Source organism: Typopeltis vanoorti, chromosome 7, assembly GCF_054136105.1.
Source record: "Typopeltis vanoorti isolate ZY-2024b chromosome 7, IOZ_Tvanoo_1.0, whole genome shotgun sequence".
Taxonomy (NCBI): Eukaryota; Metazoa; Arthropoda; class Arachnida; order Uropygi; family Thelyphonidae; genus Typopeltis; species Typopeltis vanoorti.
The window spans coordinates 2,528,994-2,553,444 of NC_143555.1; the positions used below are offsets into that span (position 1 = coordinate 2,528,994).

Sequence of the window (24,451 nt, forward strand, 5' to 3'; positions counted from 1 at the left end):
TGCCAACCAAGGCCAAAAATTCTTCCTTCTTGTTCCTAATACTTCTGGCATTAGTATACATGAATTGCAGAAGCCGATTTGTCCCATCCCTATTTTGATGCCTTATACTAACTATCCCATTCTGATTCATGGTCTTTCATACTCGCTTGGGCATATTACACACATTCATACACTCAACTGTCTCCCTAAAGTCTGCATATCTACTTCCCCTCCCCCTTAATAACTCTAGTTTCCCTGATTCTGCACATTCACTTCCACTACATTCGACAACACCTTTTCAAGTCTCTGTACACCAAACCCATTCAAATGTAAACCATCCATCTTATATAAATCTTTGATGAATCCTATTGATGAAACATGGCTTCGTCACTATTGCAGTCAGTGGATTGGACGCGCAAAGGTTCTCCACGGGCAAAGAAGTTCTGAAACCAAAAGTCAGCAGGGAAAGTTCTTGCCATTGTATTTTGGGATATGGATGGTATAATCCTTACCAAGTACCTAAAAAAAAATTAAAAAAAAGCATAACTGTTACAACAGCAGTTTATTCAATAGCTCTGAAGGAATTGATGGAGTTACTGAAAGGAAAACACCATGGGGAAACTGAACAGAGGAGTGTTGCTTTTGCAGGACAACACACCTACTCACACTGCTCATGAAACCCAACAGACAATACACAACTTGGGCTTTCAATGTCTGCCTCACCCACCCTATTTGCCAGAACTGGTCCAATCTGACTACTTCCTATTCCCAAATTTAAAGAAACATTTCAATAGAACAAAATTTACTATAGACGAAGTCTTTTCTGCAGCTGAGGACCAGTTTTGCGGAACAAGGGAAAAACGTTTTTCTCAGAGGATTGCAAATGATGCAGCAGCACTGTAACAAGTGTATGACACTTCATGGGAAATATATAGAACAATTATGTAAGTTACATGGCTCTACCACACTTCCTTCATAGTGATTATCACAACTTTTCAACACACTCTTATCTAGATTTTTTCTTTTAAATATTAGTATAGTGTTCACTTTACTGAAATATTTTAAGCACAAAATAACAAATAAAGTTATTTCCTGTTAAATATTTACTGATAAAATATGATTAGAGAAGTTTCTTGACTTTACAGGTGTACATTACTTTAGAAGATGAGAATGATAATCCACCAATTTTTACAAAACAAGAGTATGAAGCATCAGTGGTAGCCAACATACCCCTAGATCCACCGAGTCCTGTTATACAGGTATCAGCTATTGATGCAGATGAAGGAAGTAGTGCAGAATCTCTGTATACAATACTTGCAGGAGATGATGATGGTAAGATGTAGTTATCAGAATTTAAAATATTTATATACTTATGTAAGCTGATGGGTTATGTTGTTCTCATAATTAAGTTTGATAGAATAAAAACAACAGAAAGAAAAAATAAAACACAGTGTTACTAGTTCCAATATTTCATTCTGTCATGAGAGATTTCCTGGGATACAGTATAAAAGTGATAACATACAAAACAACAGAAAGTACACAAGCAATAAGTGGAAGATATTAAACTAGAAGCCTAAAGTTCTAAAAGAAGGGATGATGTGCCTTCTGTGGATGATGGTAGCTAGTTTAACTGTTAGGTCAGAGGTCTAAGAATTAATGTTTCCCAAATCTTCAAAATTTTTGTTTGTTATTACAGTTTTTATATTTTATCACAGATATTTCTGTATCAGAGGTGAAATATTAGAACTATTAAACCTGTTTGATTATTTCTTTTTTTTTCCTGATTATATCTAATTGCATTTAATTAGCACCTAAACTTTAATACACATGTTAGTATCTTTTCTTTCCAGTCACTGCTCTCATAATTAAAATGCTACATTACAATTGCCCTCTTTTTACTTGACCAATGAATCTCCTTAAATTCTTTGATTGTTACTCTGCATCTCACAACGCATCCTGTTGGCCCTCTTTGACGTGAACCCTGAGCAGATAAAATTTTTCTGCTGTCATTAACAGTACATCTTTCTTCCTCTTTTGTCCTTCCTTTTCTCCATGAAGATTCTATATTTTTCATTTCTGTTTCTCTCTGAACATCATCCTAGTTAACAAAGTTTAACATATGTCCACAGTTATCCTTAGAGAAATAGAAGTGATCTATGCCCTTAACTGGAGGAGTCAGTTTTAATGCTAGAGGGATAGGGCAGGTTCAAGGTTTAGAGGTACAGGAGGAGAGTGTGTTTCAAACACTAAGTACTCTGGATGTCAGTAAAGCTGTGGGACTGGATGCTATTTCACCACGAGTTTTGAGAGAATGTGCTAGGGAACTGACAGTGCCTTTGACCTGGCTTTTCAATGAAAGTCTGGCTACTGGAAAGGTGCCCATGGAATGGAAAGAAGGTAAGATAGTGCCATTGCATAAGGGCAGTAGCAGACTGGAAGTGTCTAATTATAGACCAGTTTGTGTATCATCAGTAGTTAGTAAGATCTTGGAGAAAGTAGTGAAGGACCGTATACAGCATTGGGCAGATGAGGGTAATGTTATCTGCGAGAGTAAACATGGATTTGTGAAGGGACGCTCTTGTTTTAACAATATGCTAGCCTTTTATGATAAAGTTACAAGAGCATTAGATGAGGGAAAGGCATATACTGCCATTTTCTTAGACTTAGCGAAGGCATTTGACAGGGTGCCACATGATAAGCAGATATTTAAGTTGCAGCACATGGATCTGGATGTCAGATTGGTCGACTGGATTCAGGATTGGCTGTCCAATAGGTATCAGAGAGTTGTGTATGGTGGAGCAGTTTCAAGGAGACAGAAGGTTACAAGTGGGGTCCCACAAGGCTCAGTGCTGGGACCTATATTGTTTAACCTTTATATCAATGACATTGTCGGTGCGTTGCAGGGAGATGTTCAGTTGTTTGCAGATGATGCAAAGCTGGGAAGGATTATTAGTAATAGTGCAGATGTGGCAGCCCTGCAAGAAGATTTGAATAAGCTAGATAGATGGGCAAATGAATGGGGAATGTCAGTTTAATGCAGCAAAATGTAAGGTCTTGAGGTTTGGGACACATCGATGGGATGCTGAATACTCTATGGGAGGAATTAAACTAGAGGAAGTAGGGGAGACGAGATCTGAGGTTGATGATTGATAGAAACCTGAAATTTAGGGGACATATTGCAAAGGTAGTGAAGGTATAGAGGATTGCTGTAATAATGAGAAGGACGCTGACCTGCAGAGATAAAACGGTTATCATTCTGTTGTATAAGACTCTGATCAGACCACACCTAGACTATTGTTCTCGGATCTGGTTCCCAGGATTTGAAGAGGATAAATTAACTGTGGAAAGGGTACAAAGGCAGATAATAAAGTTGGTGTCGGGACTGTACAATGTTAGTTATGAGGATCGGTTGAGGGAGTGCGGACTGCAGAGTTTGGTGGATAGAAGGAGAGGTGATATGATTGAGACTTTTAAACTGTTGAGAGTTGGTTACAAGGTTGACACTGGGGAGTTCTTTCGCTTAGTTGAACAGTGGGAAGGAGTCATGAAAAGGGGCCATCCCTGGAAGTTATGAAAGGAAACTGTGAACAAGAGGGTGAGGAGTGGTTTCTTTGCACGGAGGGTGGTTGAACCATAGAATGCATTGCCTGATGGAGTGGTGAGAGCGAGAACGGTCAATGAGGTCAAGGAGTGGTATGATAGACTTTGTGTTTCTTAGGGGGGGGGGGGGATCTCCCTCCGATGAGTCTTGATAGACTTTAGGTTTCTTAGGAAGGACCTCCCACGATGAGACTTTTGACTCCATGGAGGCCTGAATAATAATAATAATAATAAAAAACTCCATGTGTTAAAGCTTAAGTGCTGGGAGGACATCATGTTAGAGGGTTAATCGAGTATTAATAGCACTAAAAAAGGATTAAAAAGTGTTTTAGTTCTTCCAAAAGTTCATCTCAGTCATTGTCTTTGTGCACATGTCATTGACTGAAATGAACTCCTACAAACCTAACCTAAACAACAAGGAAATGGTATGGAGATGGGGTATATTGCGATGTAGTTCAGGAAGTTGAGACTGAACAGATACATGTGGTAAGCAGTGATGAAGGTGATTGGGCAAGGATAGGAGTGGTGAGGAAATCATAACCAACAAGTCACTTGGATAGGAATGGTTACAGACCTAAAAATGAACTGCTGTGTTTGTTTACAAATGCCAGAAGTATTAGTAATAATGGGGATGAAATGGTTTCAGTGATGGAATTTATTCACTACAAAAGCATTAGAATAAGTGAAACATTTTGAATGGAGATGATATCTTTACAGGAACAGAAATGGAAGAATTCATTATTTTTCGCTGTGTTTTGAGAAGGATGGTGTGCAGATAATTGAAGAAGGTACGCATCCAGTGAAAGTGGGCTTTCGATGTACACTGATGTGAGTAAATCACCTGATGGTGAGTGAATGAGTAGAATGTCTAGAAAAATAATTTGTCTCTTTCAATTTCCATATTGAGCATCTAGAACGCATTCTTCTTTTCATCCATACATTCAACCAACCTTCATCTTGGGTTTGGTATATTGATAACATTTTTTCCGTGTGTGGTCTCACAATAAAGAAATTTTACCAACATTTTTAGCTACTATAAATGCTTTACATCATCATTCAAAATGTTTCGCTTATTCAAATGTTTCACATTTGTTTATTTAAGGAGAGTGCTAATCCTTGCTTCACTGCATGGCTTCAGCACTCCAGAAAAATAAATTTTCAGAAGAATATGGGAAAGTCTGATTAGAATAATGCATCACCATCTTTTTTTTTTTTTTTTTTTTTACTTGCTATTAAAATTATTGCAATTTTTTTTAACTTGGCTATTAAAACCAAGGAATGTATTTTAAGAAATCATAAAGTCTCAAGAAACTAACAAGATGCTGTATCTATCTATTGGACGATCTGTAGACTCTATAAATGTTTTACATCAGGGGTCGGCAACGTTTTCAGACTTGCAGGCCACATTCAACTTTTATTTTTTTAATAATCAGGCCACAAACGTTTAATTAATAGAAAATAGTGAGTGAAAAAAATACTTAAATTATCAATTTTTATTATATCAATCTTAAAACACAGAAATATTTAAAGTACTAGATATGAAACAACGATGAAAATGAAATTGAATGAAAAATTATTATCACGTAAAAATTATGTAATATAGTTTATGCATCACAATATGTGTGTTTCTGCTTAATGTGACTTTTATGATTGTTTTCCCTTAGCCAAATTATCTAGATCCACTTGATAACCTAAGGTGAAAATTCGAATCGAAGCATGCAAATGTTCATCAGTCAGTTGAGAAGAAAATTTTTTTTTTATAAAAAAACTCATGGCAGAAAATGCTTGTTCGCATATGTATGTGCTTCCAAATGCGACTATCATCTTCTTTGTGAAAATTATTAAACCTTCAAATTTGTTTTGTATGCAGCGATAAAATTTTTGGATATTTTCTAACAAAAATGTGTTCTTTAATGTTTCATTGTGTTGTAATTCGAAAACTTTCGTTTATAGTTTGTTTGGTATGTCATCAATGTCGTCATTAAAATGGTGCAAAAATAATCACATTTCAATGCTATTTTTATGAAAATCCACAAATCTTATTGAAAATTCCATTTGTAAATCTTCAATAATAACAATAAAAGTTTCCTTTTGTGTTTGCCATCCAACTGTAGATGTAGATTTGCAATATATATATAATGATGTAGATTTCCTTCCATCATTTATTTCTTCAACAGACATAGTTTGCCTTTAAAAGGTTTTATGTCAGAAAACAGTTCTGCTAGTAATTTACCTTGGCCCTGCAGGGTCAAATTAAGTTCATTATGGTAGTTGTAATGTCTACCATAAATGTAAGAGACATAATCCATTTTTTATCCGATAGTTGTGGGACAGTATTTTTGTGTTCCAACATGAAAATATCTATTTCTTCACGTAAATTAAAAAATCTTTTTAGCACAGTACCTATACTTAACCATCCAACAGTTGAGTAATAGATGACGTCCTCTTGAATGTTCATAATGTCATTTCTTGAAGATAAAATTTTACGGGCCACATGCCATGTAAGTATGGTGAACCTTTTGTGGGCCGCCAAAAATGCATGTTTGGGCCGCATGCGGGCTGCCAGTTGCCGACCCTTTACATCATCATTCAAAATGTTTCACTTATTCAAATGTTTCACATTTGTTTATTTAAGGAGAATGCTGAAGCCTTGCTTCACTGCAAGGCTTCAGCAATTACAAATTACAAATTCAGATATTACAAATTACACACACTTTTTTTTCTTTTTTACAGTTATGATTAACCTTTTCCTTAGTAATAATATAACATTACTGGAAATATAACATCACAAAGGCCTTTGACAGGATGCAGCATGGAATTCTAATCAGAAAACTGCAGCACATGGGGATGGATATAGGGTTAGTGAGGTGGTTGATAGAGATATCAGAGTAGTTTATTCAGGAGTAGAATCCAAAAGAAGGCCTGTCATTAGATAGAAGCGTGCCACAGGGTTCTGTTCTTGGACCACTGCTGTTTAAATTTGTTCGTTAACCATATAGGATAGGATCTGAGAAGAACTGTTCAGTTATTTGCTAATGATGCAAATTTGCATAGAGCAATAGTTAATAAAGATGATGTCAAAATTTTGCAGGATGATTTGGATAGTTTGGCAGACCGGGCAAAGGAGAATGGAGAATGGATGTTAGTTTAATATGCCAAAGTGTAAGATTATGCATTTTGTGGTGAAAAGATTACCAGCTGTATACCGCATTGGTGGAACTGTACTCCAGGAAATTGACGAAACCAGAGACTTGGGAGGGTTAGTGGAGAGAGAGAGTTAAAGTTTGGGATCACATAGCTAAAGCACTCTTCAGATTACTTGTTTACTGAAGATCACTTTGAGCAGAGAATGCAGATTATGTAATCTGTTTATTTGGCCTTGGTGAGACCCATCTTTACTGCTGTGCACAAATCTGGTCACTCAGGTTTGTTAGGGATTAGAAGGAGGTGAAGTGGATCCAGAGCCGAGTGACCAAGATGCTGGCAGGTGTATGAAATGCACCTTATGAGAATTGATTGAAGATTAGGGAAATTATTTGACAGACAGAAAAGGGTAATATGATTGAGACAGAAATTACTGAAAGCTTTTTATAGGATTAAGAGAGTGGAAAATTTTCTGAACAGGTCTGGTTGCAGGAGAAAAAGTTGCCACCGTTGAAAAATAAGCAAGAATAGCTAGCTGGTGTGTGAAGACTAAATTGTTTGCTCAGAGAGTAATGAATGAGTGGAACAGATTGTCTGTTCTTGGATGCCTTGCCTGTGAATGAGGTCAAAGCAAAGTATGATAGATACTGCACAAATGTTGGATAGTTCTTCTTGATATGATGATTTAGATTGGGATAAAGAGAGAGAGTTTAGACTGGAATGAAGAGATAGCATTTGAGAATAAGGAAAATGAATTTCTCTAGTTCTTTAGAGTTAACTATCTAAGGCAGCATGTAAAGGAGGGCATGCGAGGATCGAGAGTTTTAGAACTGTTCATTTCATCAGAAGGTGTAATTTTGAGTGGGGTTATGCACTTTTTCCCCAGTTGAAGAGACTGATCACCTGAGTTGTGGCTAGCCATATGCAGACTAATGTGATGAAAGGATATATTTGGAATTATAAGGCTAATGAGTATGGCAAGTTTAGGAGACAGCTTGGAGCTATAACATGGAATGAGAAGTTGAATGGTAAGGAAATAAATGCTGCTTGAGAACTGAAAAAGAGATACAGAACAGCATTAATGTGTGAATGTATTCTGAAGGCCAAAAGACTGAATAAGGTAGGTATAAAATGAATGAATGAAAGCATGAAAACTGGAAGTACTTTGGAGGCAGCACAAGAAGAATAAATGTTTTTTACCCTTTTTACATCAAAAGTGTAAAAAATCAAGCCAGGAGAATGACTCAGTAAGGAAAACAAAAGTGGAGTATAAGCAGATATTGGCAAATCAGACAAAGGAAAACCCTAGAAAATTTTTTAGATGTGTGGCAAGTAGAAGGAAGAATGATTATGGAAAGATGATGTTAATGGATGAAAATTGTAGAACTGTAACTGCTGCAGAAACCATTGTTGAGATATTCCGTATTCAATTTATATGGGTGTTTCATCCTCATCAGGGTGGTATCATGAGCTTAAGTATAGATGGCATAGAACATAGTGGCTTAATTGCAAGTGAGAAGGAGGTATTTGAGAAAATAAATAACCTTGATGTCACTAAGGCTCTAGGATTTGATGACATATCATCATGCATCATAAGGTAATGTCAGAGGTCCCAGTTTACAACCTAGGCCTCTATAAACATCCATAGAGGGTGCATCCCCACCTAGATAGGACTTTATTCATATCCATGTGTTTCATTTAGCATGGTTGTTGCCTTTGTGTGTGTATTACAGACTTTAGTTGTACTCCTGAAGATGTCTCAGGTGACAGACAGAATATTGGAAGTATTAAAAATAGTTTTTAATCCTTTCTTAGTGCTGTCGATTCTCCATTAAACCTGCAACATGAAATAATTTCTCTCTCAGTCTCTCTCTTTCTGATGTCTCAATTTTCAAGTGATTCATGATAATGGTACACACTTAGGAAATGCTCAAAATACCTCAAGAATTCTCATTACAGAAGTAATGTGCCAGGGAATTGGCAGTAGCATTGGTACGCCTGTTTAATATGAATTTTTCAACAGCACAGGTTCCAAGTGAGTAGCAAAAAGATAAAAGTGTTCCAATGCATAAAGGTGGTGATAAGGCTGTAGCTTCAAATTATAGGCCAATGTGTGTATCTGGAATTATAGAAGGTACTGGAGAGATTGGTGAGAAATAAGATACAGAAATAGGATAATAGCAGTATTCTCTGTGATTATCAGCATGGGTTTGTTAAGGGGAGATCATGTTTCACAAACTTATGTACTATAACAATGTGACAATAGCTTGAATTGTGGAGATGTGCATATACAGTGGTGTACTTAGATTTTGCAAAAGCTTTTGACAGACTGCCATAAGACAAGCTGTTAAATAAATTGAATCAGATGGGATTGGACAGCAGACTTCTCAGTTGGATCAGTTACTGGATGTCAGATAGGTATCAGAAAGCTGTATACAGTGTGCTGTATCCCAAAAGCGGACGGTCACTAGTGGTGTGCTGCAGGGATCAGTTTTGGGACGATTGTTCAATTTTTATATTAATGATATTGTGATGGGTTTAACTAATGATATCCAGCTCTTTGCAGATGATGCAAAGTTGGGATAGAGCAGTGCAGAGTCATGCAGATGTCAATGATGCAGAGGATCCTGACATGTAGAAACAAAGAGGTTATAATGCCATTGTATAAGGCTTTGATCAGTCCTCATATGGATTATTGTGCACAGATTTGGTCGCTGGGTTTTCATCGTGATGAGGATATGTTAGAAAGGGTACAGAGAAGATTAACAAAGGTGTTCAGTGTTCTTTAGAATTTGGAGTAGGAGGACAGATTGAGAGAATGGAAATTACAAAGTCTCACAAATAGGTGGAAGAGTGATATGATTGAAACATATGAGCTAGTCAGGAATTGCTGTCAGGTTAACAGAAGAGATTTTTCGTAGAATGGGAGCGGGGTGTAGAACAAGTGGCCACTGTTAGAAATTGTATAAGGAGGATGTGAGCAGAGCGAGGAGTAGGTGTTTTGCATGGAAATTGGTTGGCGTGTAGAATACATTTGCCTGAGTGTGTTGTGAATGTAGACACATTGAATCAGTTTAAGGCATGGTTGGATGAGCATTGTGTGCAATAGCGTGTACCTCCCATCATGAGTCTGACTCCATGGGGGTCAGATGTTAATGATGTTTTCCAAATTCCGCAAAGTTCCTTGCATCTATAGTTATTTAAATTCAGCTGATTTCTGGGTGCAGTTGCAGATTCCATAAACAGTCTTTCCTTTTTAAATTGGCTATGATGGAGCATAGCCAATTTAAACCAATCATAACCTACTGGTGGCAGAGTTACAACTTAGACTGAAAGCTATGCTTAAGAAACATCAACAAAAAAGGTTTGATTTGGGAAAATTAAAAAACACAGAGCTAAGAAGCAAATTGAGTCAAGATCTGAATCAAGAGCTAGCACTTATCAAGAATGATGATATCATGAGGGTTGATGAATCGTGGGACAAATTGAAATCTGTCTTCATAGAGAAATGTACCAATACCTTATGTCCTAATAGAGCAGTAAAAAAGAAAGATTGGATGATTGATGAAATTCTTTCTCTCATGGATCAACGCAGATCATATAAAAATCATACTCCAACAAAATATACAGAGGTTCAGAAAATTATTAAGCACAAGATCAAAAAAGCAAAAGAAATCTGGATGAATGAAAAATGTAAAGAAATAGAAATTCTACAGGAAAAACATGACAATTTTAATCTACACAAAAAGATGAAAGAGACCTCAGGTATATATAAGAAAAAACAATTCTGTATCCTTCGAAACAAAAAGGGAGAAATTATATCCAAAAAGGATGACAAAATACAAGAATGGGTGAAATATATAGAAGAACTCTTTACTGATAACAGACAGAACCCAGAAAATACTTATGAACATATGGAAGGTCCATGCATTCTAAAATCAGAGGTAGAATGTGCATTAAACTCAGCTAAAAATGGTAAAGCCCTAGGACCAGATAGAATACCAGCAGAAATAGTAAAGTTATTAGAAGGTGACAACATTAACATATTAGTAAAGCTATTTAATAAGATCTATGATACAGATATAATCCCTCAAGACTGGTTACAGTCGACCTTCATCATGCTACCTAAACAAGTAAATGCGAAAACTTGTAATGACTATAGAATGATCAGCCTAATGAGTCACGTTCTCAAAATGTTTCTGAAAATAATTCAAAAAAGAATATACAGAAAATGTGAAGACACCATCATTGATACCCAATTCGGCTTTAGAAACGGCTTGGGAACAAGAGAGGCCCTTTTCTGTTCTCAGATCTTATTTCAAAAATGTATTGACCCAAACAAGGTAATATTTATTTCCTTCATCGACTTCGAGAAAGCATTTGACAAAGTCCAACATGCTAAAATGATTGTACTATTAAAAAGAATTGGATTAGATGGTAAAGACATCAGGATCATTGAAAACTTATATTGGAACCAAAAGGCATCTGTTCAAGTTGATGACATTATTACAGACTCCATTAAAATCAAACAAGGAGGAAGGCAAGGATGTGTGCTGTCACCTCTTTTTAACATCTACTCAGATGTTAAAAATTTTTTAACATCTGAGTTCTTTTTCATCCCTTCCTTTCTTCCTTCCAAGACATATTTCAAAAAGTCTTGGAAGGAAGAAAGGAAGGGATTAGTGTAAATGGTGAAATCATCAGTAACATCCGATATGCCGATGATACAGCTCTTCTGGCTGACAATATTCAGGATCTTCAAAATCTTTTGGAACTAATAAATGCAGAGAGTGAAAAAATGGGATTAAAAATAAATATCACCAAAACTAAATTCATGGTCATAAGTAAGAAACCAATTCTTAATTTAGCACTTTCTTTAAATAGGAAACAAATAAAAAGAGTGGCAAAGTTTAAATATCTCAGATGCTGGTTAAATGAAGATTGCAATCCAGAAATGGAAATAAAAGTTAGAATTGAAATGGCAAGAAAAAAATTTTCTCTTGATGAAATCAACACTGTGTAACCGCAATTTAAACTTAGAGCTTAGAGTACGCTTGGTTAAATGCTATGTATGGTCTATACTGCTGTACGGTGCAGAAACTTGGACCTTGAAGACAACATCAATAAAAAGACTTGAAGCTTTTGAGATGTGGTTATACAGACGAATGTTAAAAATCCCATGGACAGCAAAAACGTCCAATCAGGAAGTACTGGAACAAATGGGGAAATCACGTGAACTTTTAGATACCATAAAAAGAACGAAAACTGCATATCTTGGTCACCTACTTCATAATGAAAAATATAAGATACTTCAATTGATTATAAAAGGGAAGATAAATGGAAGAAGAGGACAAGGAAGACGAAGAAAATCTTGGCTGGCAGATATCAAACAGTGGACTGGTATGAACTCTGAGAGACTGCTCAGAATAGCTGAGAATCGCTCAAAATTTGCCAAGGTGGTCGCCGACCTCTGATAGGAGATGGCACTCAAAGAAGATGATGGAGCATGTTTTTTTTTTCCCTGAAGATCCTGTGAGTGGTATCCAATATATGGTCTGCAAGACTAAATTGACCATAGTTGTAATGATTGACCATAACTCACATCCCCATTATATGAATTCTAGGGGTAGCCTCTTCCTCTGATCAATGTAAAATATTCTTCATCACCAGTCTGGTAGGAAGTTAGCTGTTAGGAAGTATATATAGAAGGAGGGTTAACTCATTAGAGCTACAGGGTACATTTGAAGAAAAAAAGCTAGGCCTTTAAAAAAAATATGTCTGCACAGCCCATTTGAGCTGTGCAGACCCCGCTCCCATTCTTTAAGCCCATTTGAAACTTGCTACATTTATATGTTTCACTAAAGATCAACTCCCTTCTCTCTCTCTCTCTCTCTCTCTCTCAGTGCCCAGTAGATCAGCCACCATCCAAATAGATTAACACAAAACTTACATCTGCAATCACGACTTGTTAGTCTGGTCTTACAGATCATGTATTGGTTGCCACTCACAGGATCTTCTGGGGAAAAAAACCACCATGCTCTCTTGCAGTAATTTTTTTTAAAAAAAGACTGTTTTTGGAATTTGCAGTGGCAGTTAGAAATCAACAGAATTTAAACAAATACAGTTTCAAGAAACTTTCCAAAATTTGGGAAATATTAATTGATAGACATCATATTCGAGGCTTAATGGATTGTATACAGCACTCAGACAGGATTAAAACAGAATTTAATACTTCCTATATATTTCGTCTCAGTAAATGACACATCTTCAGGGATTACAGAAAAACTAATGTAACATAAAAACAAATAACACACACACAATACTAAGCCCAACCATGTGGGTGACACTAAAGTCCTCTCTAGGTGGAGTGCCCTCTAAGGGCGGTTGTAGGTGGCCTGAAATGTAAAGTGGGGCCTCTGGTGATAAGCGTTTCCCAAATCTTAGGAAGCTTAATGCAACCATATTTGTTGAGATTCGGTTGATTTCTGAGAGCTACTGCTGATCCTAAGAATAGTCTCTCTTTTTTGAATTTGCTGTGGTGGAGCATGGTGGTTTTTTTCCATGAGATCCTGTGGGTTGTATCCAAGACATGGTCAGCCAGGCCTGACTGACCATAGTCATGTTTGCGGATGTATGACTTACGTTAGTGGCTGGTGGCTGATCTGCCTGTCTGTCCAAAGTATGCCAGTTTACAGGAACAGGGTACTTTATAGACTCTAGGCACTGAGAGAGGAGGGACCTGATCTTTTGTAGAGCAGATAAGGGTAGCAATTTTGTGGTGGGGCTTAAATGCTGTGTGTAGGTTGTACTTTTTTAAAATCTTGGCTATTTTTTGGATGTGCCACGGATGTAGGGTATGGTGATGGCATTTCTAAACTCTTTCTGAAGAGAAGACCAAGGAAAGGGGGAGGACCTGATTATTTTTTTTTAATACTGAGATCACTGTAGCCATTGGAGAGGAAAGTGTTGTGTATGTGGTCAAGCTCAGTTGTAAGGGTGGTTCCATTATAACAAAGATTGTGGGCACTCTTGGTAAGAGTTTTAATAATGCCATATTGTTGAGCGGGGTGGTGGTGGGAGAGTTTGTGAATGTCTGCCAGTGTGCTTGGGTTTTCTATATACAGTGAAGGAAAGTGTACTGTTGGGAAGGCGTGTAACTAATGAAGTTACATGCTAAAAAAGTCTAGGAAGGGTAAACAATTGTTCTTTTCCATTGTAAACTGGATTCTTGGATGTAGGCTGTTGAGGTGACTAAGGAAAGAGTGTAGTGTGTCTGGGCCATGAGGCCAAATATAAAACACATCATCTACATATCTTAGCTAGATAGAAGGTATGAGAGGGGCTGAATCTATGGCTCTTTTTTCAAATTCTTCCATATAAAAATTGGCAAGAGGGAGTGAGAGGGGGGGAACCCATGGCGTTTCCCTCTATCTGCTTATAGATTTTGTTCTTCCAAGAAAAATAACCAGAACTGATGACAAAGGAAAAGAGATATATGATGTCAGAAGGAAAAATATTTTTTAAGAGTGTTAAGGTGGTATCAATTAAGGGAATATTGGTAAACAATGAGGAGATGTCAAAGCTTACCAGTATGTCTGTGTTATTTAAGGTTACATTTTCTATGAGGGTTTTAAAATGGGTAGAGTTTTTTATATAGAATGTAGAAAGTCCAGTGAGGGGGTCAGAGAGTTGGTCAGCTGTTTTGACAGCTTGTAGCAAGGTGTCAAAACAGTGGTTTTGACACCTTGCTGTTAGTGGCATCTACTATAGATCTTAGTAGGGAATTTGGTTTGTGGATTTTTGGTAACCCTCCCCCCATCTTATATTTGTACGTTTTTTAATTTTTTAACGTGTTTTTGTGGGGTTGTGTTCTAGTGGGGTGTAGGCAGGGTGATCTCGGAAGATAATCTCCATTTTCCGATTGTATTTTGTGGTGTTAAGAACGACTGTGACATTACCCTTATCTGCTCTGGTGATGATGATACTTTTTTCTTTTCGTAATTTCATGAGAGCAGTGTGTTGAGTGAACAATAAATTACTTTTTGGAGGCGGAGACTGGGGGAGGATGTTGGTGATGTCAAGTCTGATATTATTTGCTATCTCCGGCGCTAAACGGCAGCTACTGTGTTCGACATTGTACATCACATCAAGCACCAGCACTTCTTTAGGATTACACAAAAGCCACATAAACACAAGTCAAAAAATTAAAAAACTTACTTGAAAAAAGTGTCTTCCTGGCTTCCGGAAATCACGAAAAAACTCAAACCTTCCCCCCCCGCTGAATATGCGGTTTACCAAAAATCCACAAACCCAATTCCCCACTTAGACCTATAATAGATGCCACTAACGCACCTTGCTACAAGCTGTCAAAACAGCTGACCAACTCTCTGACTCCCCCTCACTGGACTTTCCACATTCTATATAAAAATCTCTACCCATTTTAAAACCCTCATAGAAAATTTAACCTTAAATAACACAGACATATTGGTAAGCTTTGACATCTCCTCATTATTTACCAATATTCGCTTAATTGATACCTTAACACTCTTAAAAAACGTTTTTCCTTCTGACATCCTAGATCTCTTTTCCTTTTCCATCTATTCTGGTTATTTTTCTTGGAAGTACAAAATCTACAAGCAGATAGAGGGAATCGCCTGGGTCCCCCCCCCCCCTTGCCAATTTTTATATGGAAGAATTTGAAAAACGAGCTATAGAATCAGCACCTCTCAAACCTTCTATCTGGCTCTAAGATATGTAGATGGTGTGTTTTCTATTCGGCCTCATGGCCCAGACACACTAGACTCTTTCCTCGGTCACTTCAACAGCCTACATCCAAGAATCCAGTTTACAATGGAAAAGGAAAAGAACAATTGTTTACCCTTCCAAGACATCTTAGTTACACGCCTTCCCAATGGTACACTTTCCTTCACTGTATATAGAAAACCCACGCACGCTGGCAGACATTCACAAACTCTCCCACCACCACCCGCTCAACAATATGGCATTATTAAAACTCTTACCAAGAGTGCCCACAATCTTTGTTATAATGCAACCACCCTTAGAACTGAGCTTGACCACATACACAACACTTTCCTCTCCAATGGCTACAGCGATCTCAGTATTAAAAAAAAAATAATCAGATCCTCCCTCTTTCCTCGGTCTTCTCTTCAGAAAGAATTTAGAAATGCCATCACCAACCCTATATCCGTGGCACATCCAAAAAAATAGCCAAGATTTTAAAAAATTACAACCTACACACAGCATTTAAGCCCCACCACAAAATTGCTACCCTTATCCGCTCTACAAAAGATTAGCTCACTCCTCTCTCAGTGCCTGGAGTCTATAAAGTACCCTGTTCCTGTAAACTGGCATACTTTGGATAGACAGGCAGATCAGCCACCAGCCACTAACGTAAGTCATACATCCGCAAACATGACTATGGTCAGTCAGGCTTGGCTGACCATGTCTTGGATACAACCCACAGGATCTCATGGAAAAAACCACCATGCTCCACCATAGCAAATTCAAAAAAGAGAGACTATTCTTAGAATCAGCAGTAGCTCTCAGAAATCAACCGAATCTCAACGAATATGGTTGCGTTAAGCTTCCTAAGATTTGGGAAACGCTTATCACCAGAGGTCCCACTTTACATTCCAGACCACCTACAACCGCCCTTAGAGGGCGCTCCACCTAGATAGGACTTTAGTGTCACCCACGTGGTTGGGCTTAGTATTGTGTGTTATTTGTTTTTATGTTACATTAGTTTTTCTGTAATCCCTGAAGATGTGTCATTTACTGAGACGAAATATATAGGAAGTGTTAAATTCTGTTTTAATCCTTTCTGAGTGCTGTATGCAATCCATTAAGCCTCCAATATGATGTCCTCACAGCACTTAAGTCTCTACACACAGATTAATCGATAGAGGTCCCAGTTTACAACCTAGGCCTCCTATAAAAATCCCTAGAGGGTGCATCCCACCTAGATAGGACTTGATTCATATCCATGCGTTTCATTTAGCATGGTTGTTGCCTTTGTGTGTGTGTATTGCAAATTTTAGTTGTGCTCCCTGAAGATGTCTCAGTGACTGAGACAGAATATTGGAAGTATTAAAAATGGTTTTTAATCCTTTCTTAGTGCTGTCAATACTCCATTAAACCTGCAACATGATATAATCTCTCTCTCTCTCTCTGATGTCTCGCTTTTCAAGTGATACATGCTAATAGTGCACTCTTAGGAAATGCTCAAGAATTCTCATTACAAAAGCATCTAAACTTTCATATTTCTGCGAGGTGTCAATGCCAAGTGACTGCACAGTGTTCATAGCAATCTTGAATAGTAAACACCAACAATGGAAGAATAGTGCAAACTTATTATAAGTAGCTTAACAAAACAAATTAATAGAAATTATACAATATCATTAGTATATTGTAATATTCTAATGTAATATTACAATTACATATTAATATTACAATAATATAATATACTAATGACAAATACACAAAACAGAGTTTCACGCAAAAATAAAAGGCATTCAACTATTAACAACTGTCATGATAATTAGCTTCAGCATTGTCTCCCTCTTCACTAATACTCCCCATAAGGAAATGATAGACTTACTAACTCAAAAATTTCTATCCAATATTGTTGAATTATTCAAATCTGTTATTACGTCTGGTTACTTCACTTGGAAAGAGAAAATTTACAAGCAAGAGGAAGGAACAGCAATGGGGTCTCCCTTATCACCAAACTTAGCCAATCTTTTCCTAGAACACCTTGAAGTAAAAAATTTCGCATTTAATCCTAAACCAAAAATCTGATTACGATATGTCAATGACATCTTTGCTGTCTGGAGTCATTCTGAACATGAATTACACTTGTTTCTAGAATCAACCTTCTTCATCCTCGCATCAAATTCATTCTAGAAAAAGAATCTCCACAGGGTATCTCCTTCCTGGATGTACACATCCAAAGAAAAGAAGATGGTTCTATCTCCACTTCTGTCTATCATAAGCCAACATTTTCAGGTCGCTACATTCACAATTGTTCGGCTCATCATCCATCTAAAAAAGGTGTATCGTTAAATCATTAGTGCTCCTCCAAAGAATCTTAAAACCAAGAATTAGAAATAATCAAATATACAGCCATACAAAATGGATACAATTCAAAAACAACTTAAAAAAATCATCAGTCACTTTCCCACACATCAACCCAAACAAGAACAAGCCTGTAAGATTCCCATATCTTATGTCAAAGGATTCTCTGAACATCTTTCAAAAATTATGAAGAAATATAAATTGGCTGCTACCTACAAACCAATCAACCATATCTATAATTGGTTTCCTTCTCCTAAAGAAACTCTCACCTCTGATGCTACCTGGTGTGTACAAGGTCCCATGTTCCTGTAAATTGTCCTACTATGGACAGACTGGTAGATCCATTAGCAAACGCATTTCAGAACATCATACTGCAGAAATCCAGCCTCACACAACATGGAATTGAAAACCCAAACCATAGGATCCATTGGAAGAAGACCAAACTTCTACATGGATCTTTATATAAATATGAACGTTTACATAAAGAAAGTGCTGAAGCCCTACTTCACAGATCCAGTTTGAACCATAATGACATTCCTACTATCCCTAAAGTATGGGAAATTGTCATCCTAAATTGTGTAAAATAATTTTATATATATTTTATCTCATTTTAAGGTAATTTTTTTTTCTCCAGATATATTTTAATTTAATTCTATAGCACACTATTGCATGCATAGAGGGATTCCATTGTAAGCATGTGCCCTAACTGTATGTGATTCCTAGTATTGTTTGAATTAACTGTACTGATAATGTCCTATGATACTTAGGATGAAATATTTACTTATTAAAAAATCTAATTACTGTGGTTACACGTGTATACTTAGTCATGAATGCTTCACAAGTTTCATTATACAACAAAATTTAGAGGACATATTGCTAAGGTAGCATATGATTACTTGGCTAGTGAAGAACACATTAACGAGTAGAGATAAGGAAGATGTAATTCTTCTTTATAAGGCCTTGATGCTCCCACATCTGGATTACTGTGCTCAAGTCTGGTCCCTGGGTTTCTTGGGTATGTGGAAGCAGTGGAGAGGATTCACACAAAAGTGACCAAGATGGTGAATGGTCTGTGGAATGTGCCCTCTGAGGATAGATTGAAGGTATGCGGATTCAGAAGTTGGTTGATAGGAGAAAAAGAGGGGATATGATAGAAACATTTAAGTTGCTTAAAGGGTTTTATAGGATAGATACATGGGAAATATTTCAGCATTTGGCTAGAGAGCCAGAACAAGGGGCCATCCCTAGAAGTTGAATAAAGGTGTGATTAGTAGGGGTGTGAGGACCAAGTTTTTGGTTGGAGATTGATGAATGAGTGGAATGGGTTGCCACAATCAGTTGTGAGTGTTTTTCTGTTAATGGATTCAAGGAGAGGTATGATAGATTGTGTGGATAGACTGGATCTCTCGCAATGAGTCCTCAGACTCCATGGAGGTGCCCATATAATAATAATGTAATTCCATTTGAATTAGCCCTCCCATACTTCCTAGAATCTGACTTTCTACCAGGATGATGATGATGATGAAAATTCCATATAGAACAGAGGGATTGGCTACCCTTAGAATTCATATAATGGGAATGTGGAAAGGTCTTTTGCTTGGAAAATGGTTGGCATGTGGAATGCAGTGTGTGGAAGGGGAGAGAGAGAGCAGTATAATATAAAAACAATAAATACAGTAACTTCAAGGAAAAACAGGATGATGATCATTATTATTATCGTATGGAGACATCCATGGAGTCTGAAGACTCTTTACAGGAGACCTAAACTATCCACACAGTTTGTCATACCTCTTCTTGAATCCATTAACAGACAGTCATAGTGAAGAATTTATGGAGACACAACACATGTGTTGTGCCTCCATAAATAATGGATTAATCATTTTCCAAGAATGTGGAGAACCCATCTGCAACCCTTATAACACCAAAACAAGCCCAGAAGAAAATCTCAATAGAGGACTTTAGAAATGTTTAATGTAGTTCCGTTTTTAATTTAATTTTTATTTGTTTTTTTTTTTAATTGTAGTTATTTATTTATTAATTTTAATTTTATTTATTTTTTTTAAAATTTTATTTATTTATTTTTTACGAGAGGTCAGACTAGGTTAAAGTATGAACAAGCATCTAAATTCATTTTACACTTTGTATAGTGTAGTATCATGTAGCTTGTATCTTATACATATGTATTTTTCCTGATGATGACCTCAATACAGAGGTTGAAATGTCAAATGTTACTTTCCTAATGTTAAGTAAAGTAATTATTCTAACATGTGTGTTGTGTCCATAAATTCTTTACTATAAATGCTGACCACCATGTAACCTTAAAAGAAAGCATTAACAAAGTGCTAACAACTAACTCTAGCAATCCATTCCATTTATTCCCAATTCTCCAAACAAAAAATCTAGTCCTCACACCCCTACTAACCACACTTTTATTCAACTTCCTGGAATGACCTCTTGTTCTATCCCCTCTAGCCAAGTGCTGAAACATTTCCTCCACATCAATCCTAAAACACCCTTTAAGTAACTTAAATGTCATAAAAATCATATCCCCTCTTTTTTGCCTGTCAGCCAATTATTATTATTATTACGTTCAACTTCAAGGAGTCCTTAGACTCATCGAGGGAGACCCTAAACATCATATCAAGAACAACTATTTGGCATTCGCACAGTATCTATCATACTTTACTTTGAACTCATTCACAGTCATGGCACCCAACAAACTCTGGCAGCTTATTCCACTCATTCACCACACTCCAAGTAAAAAACCTAGTTCTAACACCCTTGCTAACTACACTCTTGCTTAGTTTCCATGGATGGCCCCTAGTTCTCCCATCACCAGACCTGTTCTGAAAAATTTCCTCTGAATTAATCTTGTAAAAACTCTTCAGTAATTTGAATGTCTCAATCATATCATCTCTTTTCCACCTATTTCTGTAACCCACAGATCTTCAACCTGTTCTTCTAAGGTTCATTCCATAGACCAGCTATCATCTTGGTCACTTGCCTCTGGATCCCCTCTACCTCCTCCCCATCAAGAAAAAACCCAGGGCCCAGATCTGGGCACAGTAGTCAAGACGGGGTCTTATTAAGGCTCAATAAAGAGGAACAATAACTTCCTTATCTCAGCTCGTCAATGTATTCTTCAGTAACCAAGTGATTTGATGAGCTGATTTAGCCACTTTTGCTATGTACCCCCCCCCCCCCTAAACTTCAACTCCCTATCCACCAATGCACCCAAATCTCTGGCTTTGTGAGCCTCCTGGAGTACAGTTCCACCAATGTGTGATATACTGCTGCTAATTTTTTCACCCCAAATTGTATAACCTTACACTTTGCTACATTAAACTGACATCCATTCTCATTAGCCCAGACTGCCAATCTATCCAAATCATCCTGCAAAATTTTAACATCATGTGCATTCACTGTTGCTCTGCCCTGCTGGTCCACACTCCCTCAATCCGTCCTCGTAGGGAATGTTCCTCAGACCGGTCACTATCTTGTTCACTCGCCTCTGGATCCTCCCCACCACTTCCTCTTCCCCAAGTGACCAGACCTGAGCAGTAATCCAGGTTTAGTCATATTAAGGCTTTATAAAGAGGAACAATAACTCCTTTATTTCTACTTGGCATTGTGTTCTTCAATAGCCAAGTAATCTTATGAGCAACTTTAACAATATGCCTTCTAAATTTCAATTCTCTATCTATTATCATCCTAAAATCCCTAGATTCACTTGGACTACAGTTCCATCAGTGTGGTACACAGTTTATAATCTGTTTATCTGAAAATACATAACTTTACGTTTCTCCACATTAAACTGATACCCATTGTCTTTTGCCCATACTGAGAGCCTATTTAAATCATCCTGCAAACTCTTCACATTGCATTGATTTACTATTGCTCTACCTAATCTTGCATCACCAGTAAACAACTGAATACTTCCTTTCAGGTTATTTCCTATATCATTTATTTACAAATTAAACAGCAGTAGTCCTAGCACTGAACCTTTCAGCACACTAGTCACCAGCTTTCACATGGATTCTGCTCCAGCTTTCACATGGATTCTGCTCCTTTGTTTATTACTGTTAGATATCTGTCCAGCAGTCACCCATTATCCATATAACCAATGTTATATTCATCCCATCTGTTCTAATTTGCAAAAGATGTATCCAACTATCGACCAATCAATATATCAGGACTGGTGGTGAAGATTTTGGAAAATTGGTTAGGCTCACATTCAGAAATGGTTTGACAGAGAATCTCTGCTTTGCAATGAATAGTATAGGCTTACTAAAGGAAGGTCATGTTTTAGCAACTTGCTTACATTCTAATATAATGTAACCATTGTGTTAGACAAGGGGAATGGATACACAATGTCACTTTTGGATTTTGCTAGGGCTTTGACAGAATATAGCATGGAAGGCATTGTAGAAATTGAAAATATTCAATTGGATTATAAAATATTAGTGTGGATAAGAGGATGGCTGACTGACAGATATCAAAAAGTTGTATGTGGGGGATGTGAGTCCCAAGATTTAAGGTAACCAGTGGTGTACCACAAGGATTGTGGTACACCACTGATTCATGCAGTTTGGCATGATTAGATATGAAATGTCATATTATATTGGTGGGATTATGCCAGAAGAAACTGATCATGCTAGGGGTCTTGGAGTGTTACTAGATAGAAAGTTGAAGTTTAGTGGCCATGTAGCAAAGATAGCAAATACAACTCAAATACATCTAATCCCACTGCAATGCCGAAATGAATTTTGACATGTAAAGATAACAGTCATTTTGCCTCTTTACAAGGCCTTGATAAGATCTCACTTGGACTATTGTGTGGAAGTCTATTCTCCTGGCTTCTGTTGTGATTCTGATATACAGTGGAGAGAGTGCAAGGGAGTTTTAAAAATGATATTAGGCTTATGAAATAATATTGATTATGAAGACATATTAATAATTTGTAGACTGTAGACACTAGAAAACATGAGAAAAAGAGGTGATGTGATTGAGACTTATAAACTTCTGAAAGGGTCATACACGATATGTGACAGTTAATGTTAGTATATATATAGTTAATGGAAGTTTTCATTTTATGGGGGGGGGGGATAAGAGATCATCCTTGGAAGTTGGGAATGAATGTCATCAAGAAGAGGATGAGATCTAGATTTTTCTCTCATAGAGTGGTGTGTGATTAGAATGGATTGCTACTGGATGTTGTTTGTGCAAGAAGCATGAATGAAGTCAAGAACAAGTATGATACCTGGTGTGTTTATTATGTGGCCTTCCTGTATGAGTCTCTGACTCCCTGGAGGGCTCTCATTGTAATAATAATAACAACAACATAGTGTCATGTGGTATTTGGTCAAGTGACTGCAAAATCCAACAGCATCATCATGTAGCTATTTCCATAATCCAACTCAGCTGTCACTTTGTTATAGAAAGTTAGTAAATTACTAAGGCATGACTGACCCTTCACAAAGCCATGTTGCCCCCTCATAGAGTATCATATTCTTATCCATCCATTCTTAACTACTATTTTTACTAGTTTTTCCAGTACTTTTACCACTATTGACATCCTAATTGGTCAATAATTTGCTAGTTCAGTCTTATAACCACCGTTTATGCAAGGGAATTATTTTGATTTCTTGGAACCAACCAGAGCTGAGACTTAAAGAGCCTAGTCAGAGATATTGCCAACTTCCTCATTCCTGCAAAACATGAGCTGATATCCCATCTAATCCCAAAGCTATATTTGCATTGAGATTCTGAAATATGTTAAGGACCTTCACTTCATCCACTTCTGTTCCAATATCATACCATTGCACAGTTTAGTGTGAACTTGGCCACTAGTATAACTTTTAAAGTTGAATTTGTTAAATTGAATGTTAGGTAGTAAGTGCTATCTTATCATTCAGCTAAGTGATATTTTGATCCTTATGTCATTATGAGTATAACATACTTGTTTTTAACTGAAAGAATGCTTTATTCCAATTTCAAGGTATATTTGACATTGATCCAGAAACAGGAGTGATATATCCATCTCGACCATTAGATGAAAACATTAAGCAGTATAGGCTGAAAGTACAGGCTCAAGATGAGTATGGGGAAGGACCACATGTAAGCGAAGCACTGGTTACTATTAAAGTAGTGGAAGTAAATCAAGATAAGCCTCACTTTACTGTGCCTTCTCTGCCAAATGCTACAGTTGAAATTCCAGAGGTCTGTATAACATACATGAAAATTTTATTGCCTACGCTACTATATGTAATAAAGTAGCTTAGGCTCAGTGTATATTCATTTGCATCTACTGGCTTGTTCATAATAATTTCATTAGTTAAAGTCAGGCAAACGTTTGATAAACCTCAGTGGATTATAAAACCTCATAGTCGTTCTTAAGCTAGTTACATTTTACAAACAAAAATTTCTTGTAATAGTGTTATTGCCATGCTGTCTATCAAGAATCACAAGACCTCATTGTGAGGGGAAAAAACTCCCTGCATACCACCAAAACCTAGCATACCTTTCTTTGAAAATGTTCATTACTTGGTATGATTGGCATCCACTCACCACTTATATATCACTTGCCATCTTTAGGAAGAAGCAAAGCCTCTACAAAGAGGAAGTAACAATCATG

The 24,451-nt window shown here is 37.0% G+C and overlaps 1 protein-coding gene across 1 annotated transcript in view; it reads left to right on the top strand.

The window, feature by feature from the left end:
• The window catches only part of Cad87A (cadherin 87A), a 1,045,423-nt gene that overhangs the window by 731,223 nt on the left and 289,749 nt on the right, over positions 1 to 24,451 (top strand). Inside the window, exons 28-29 of the mRNA XM_090395555.1 lie at positions 1,125 to 1,311; positions 23,816 to 24,036. Of these exons, the coding sequence (XP_090251681.1) occupies positions 1,125 to 1,311; positions 23,816 to 24,036 (408 nt within the window). The remainder of the gene's footprint in view (positions 1 to 1,124; positions 1,312 to 23,815; positions 24,037 to 24,451) is intronic.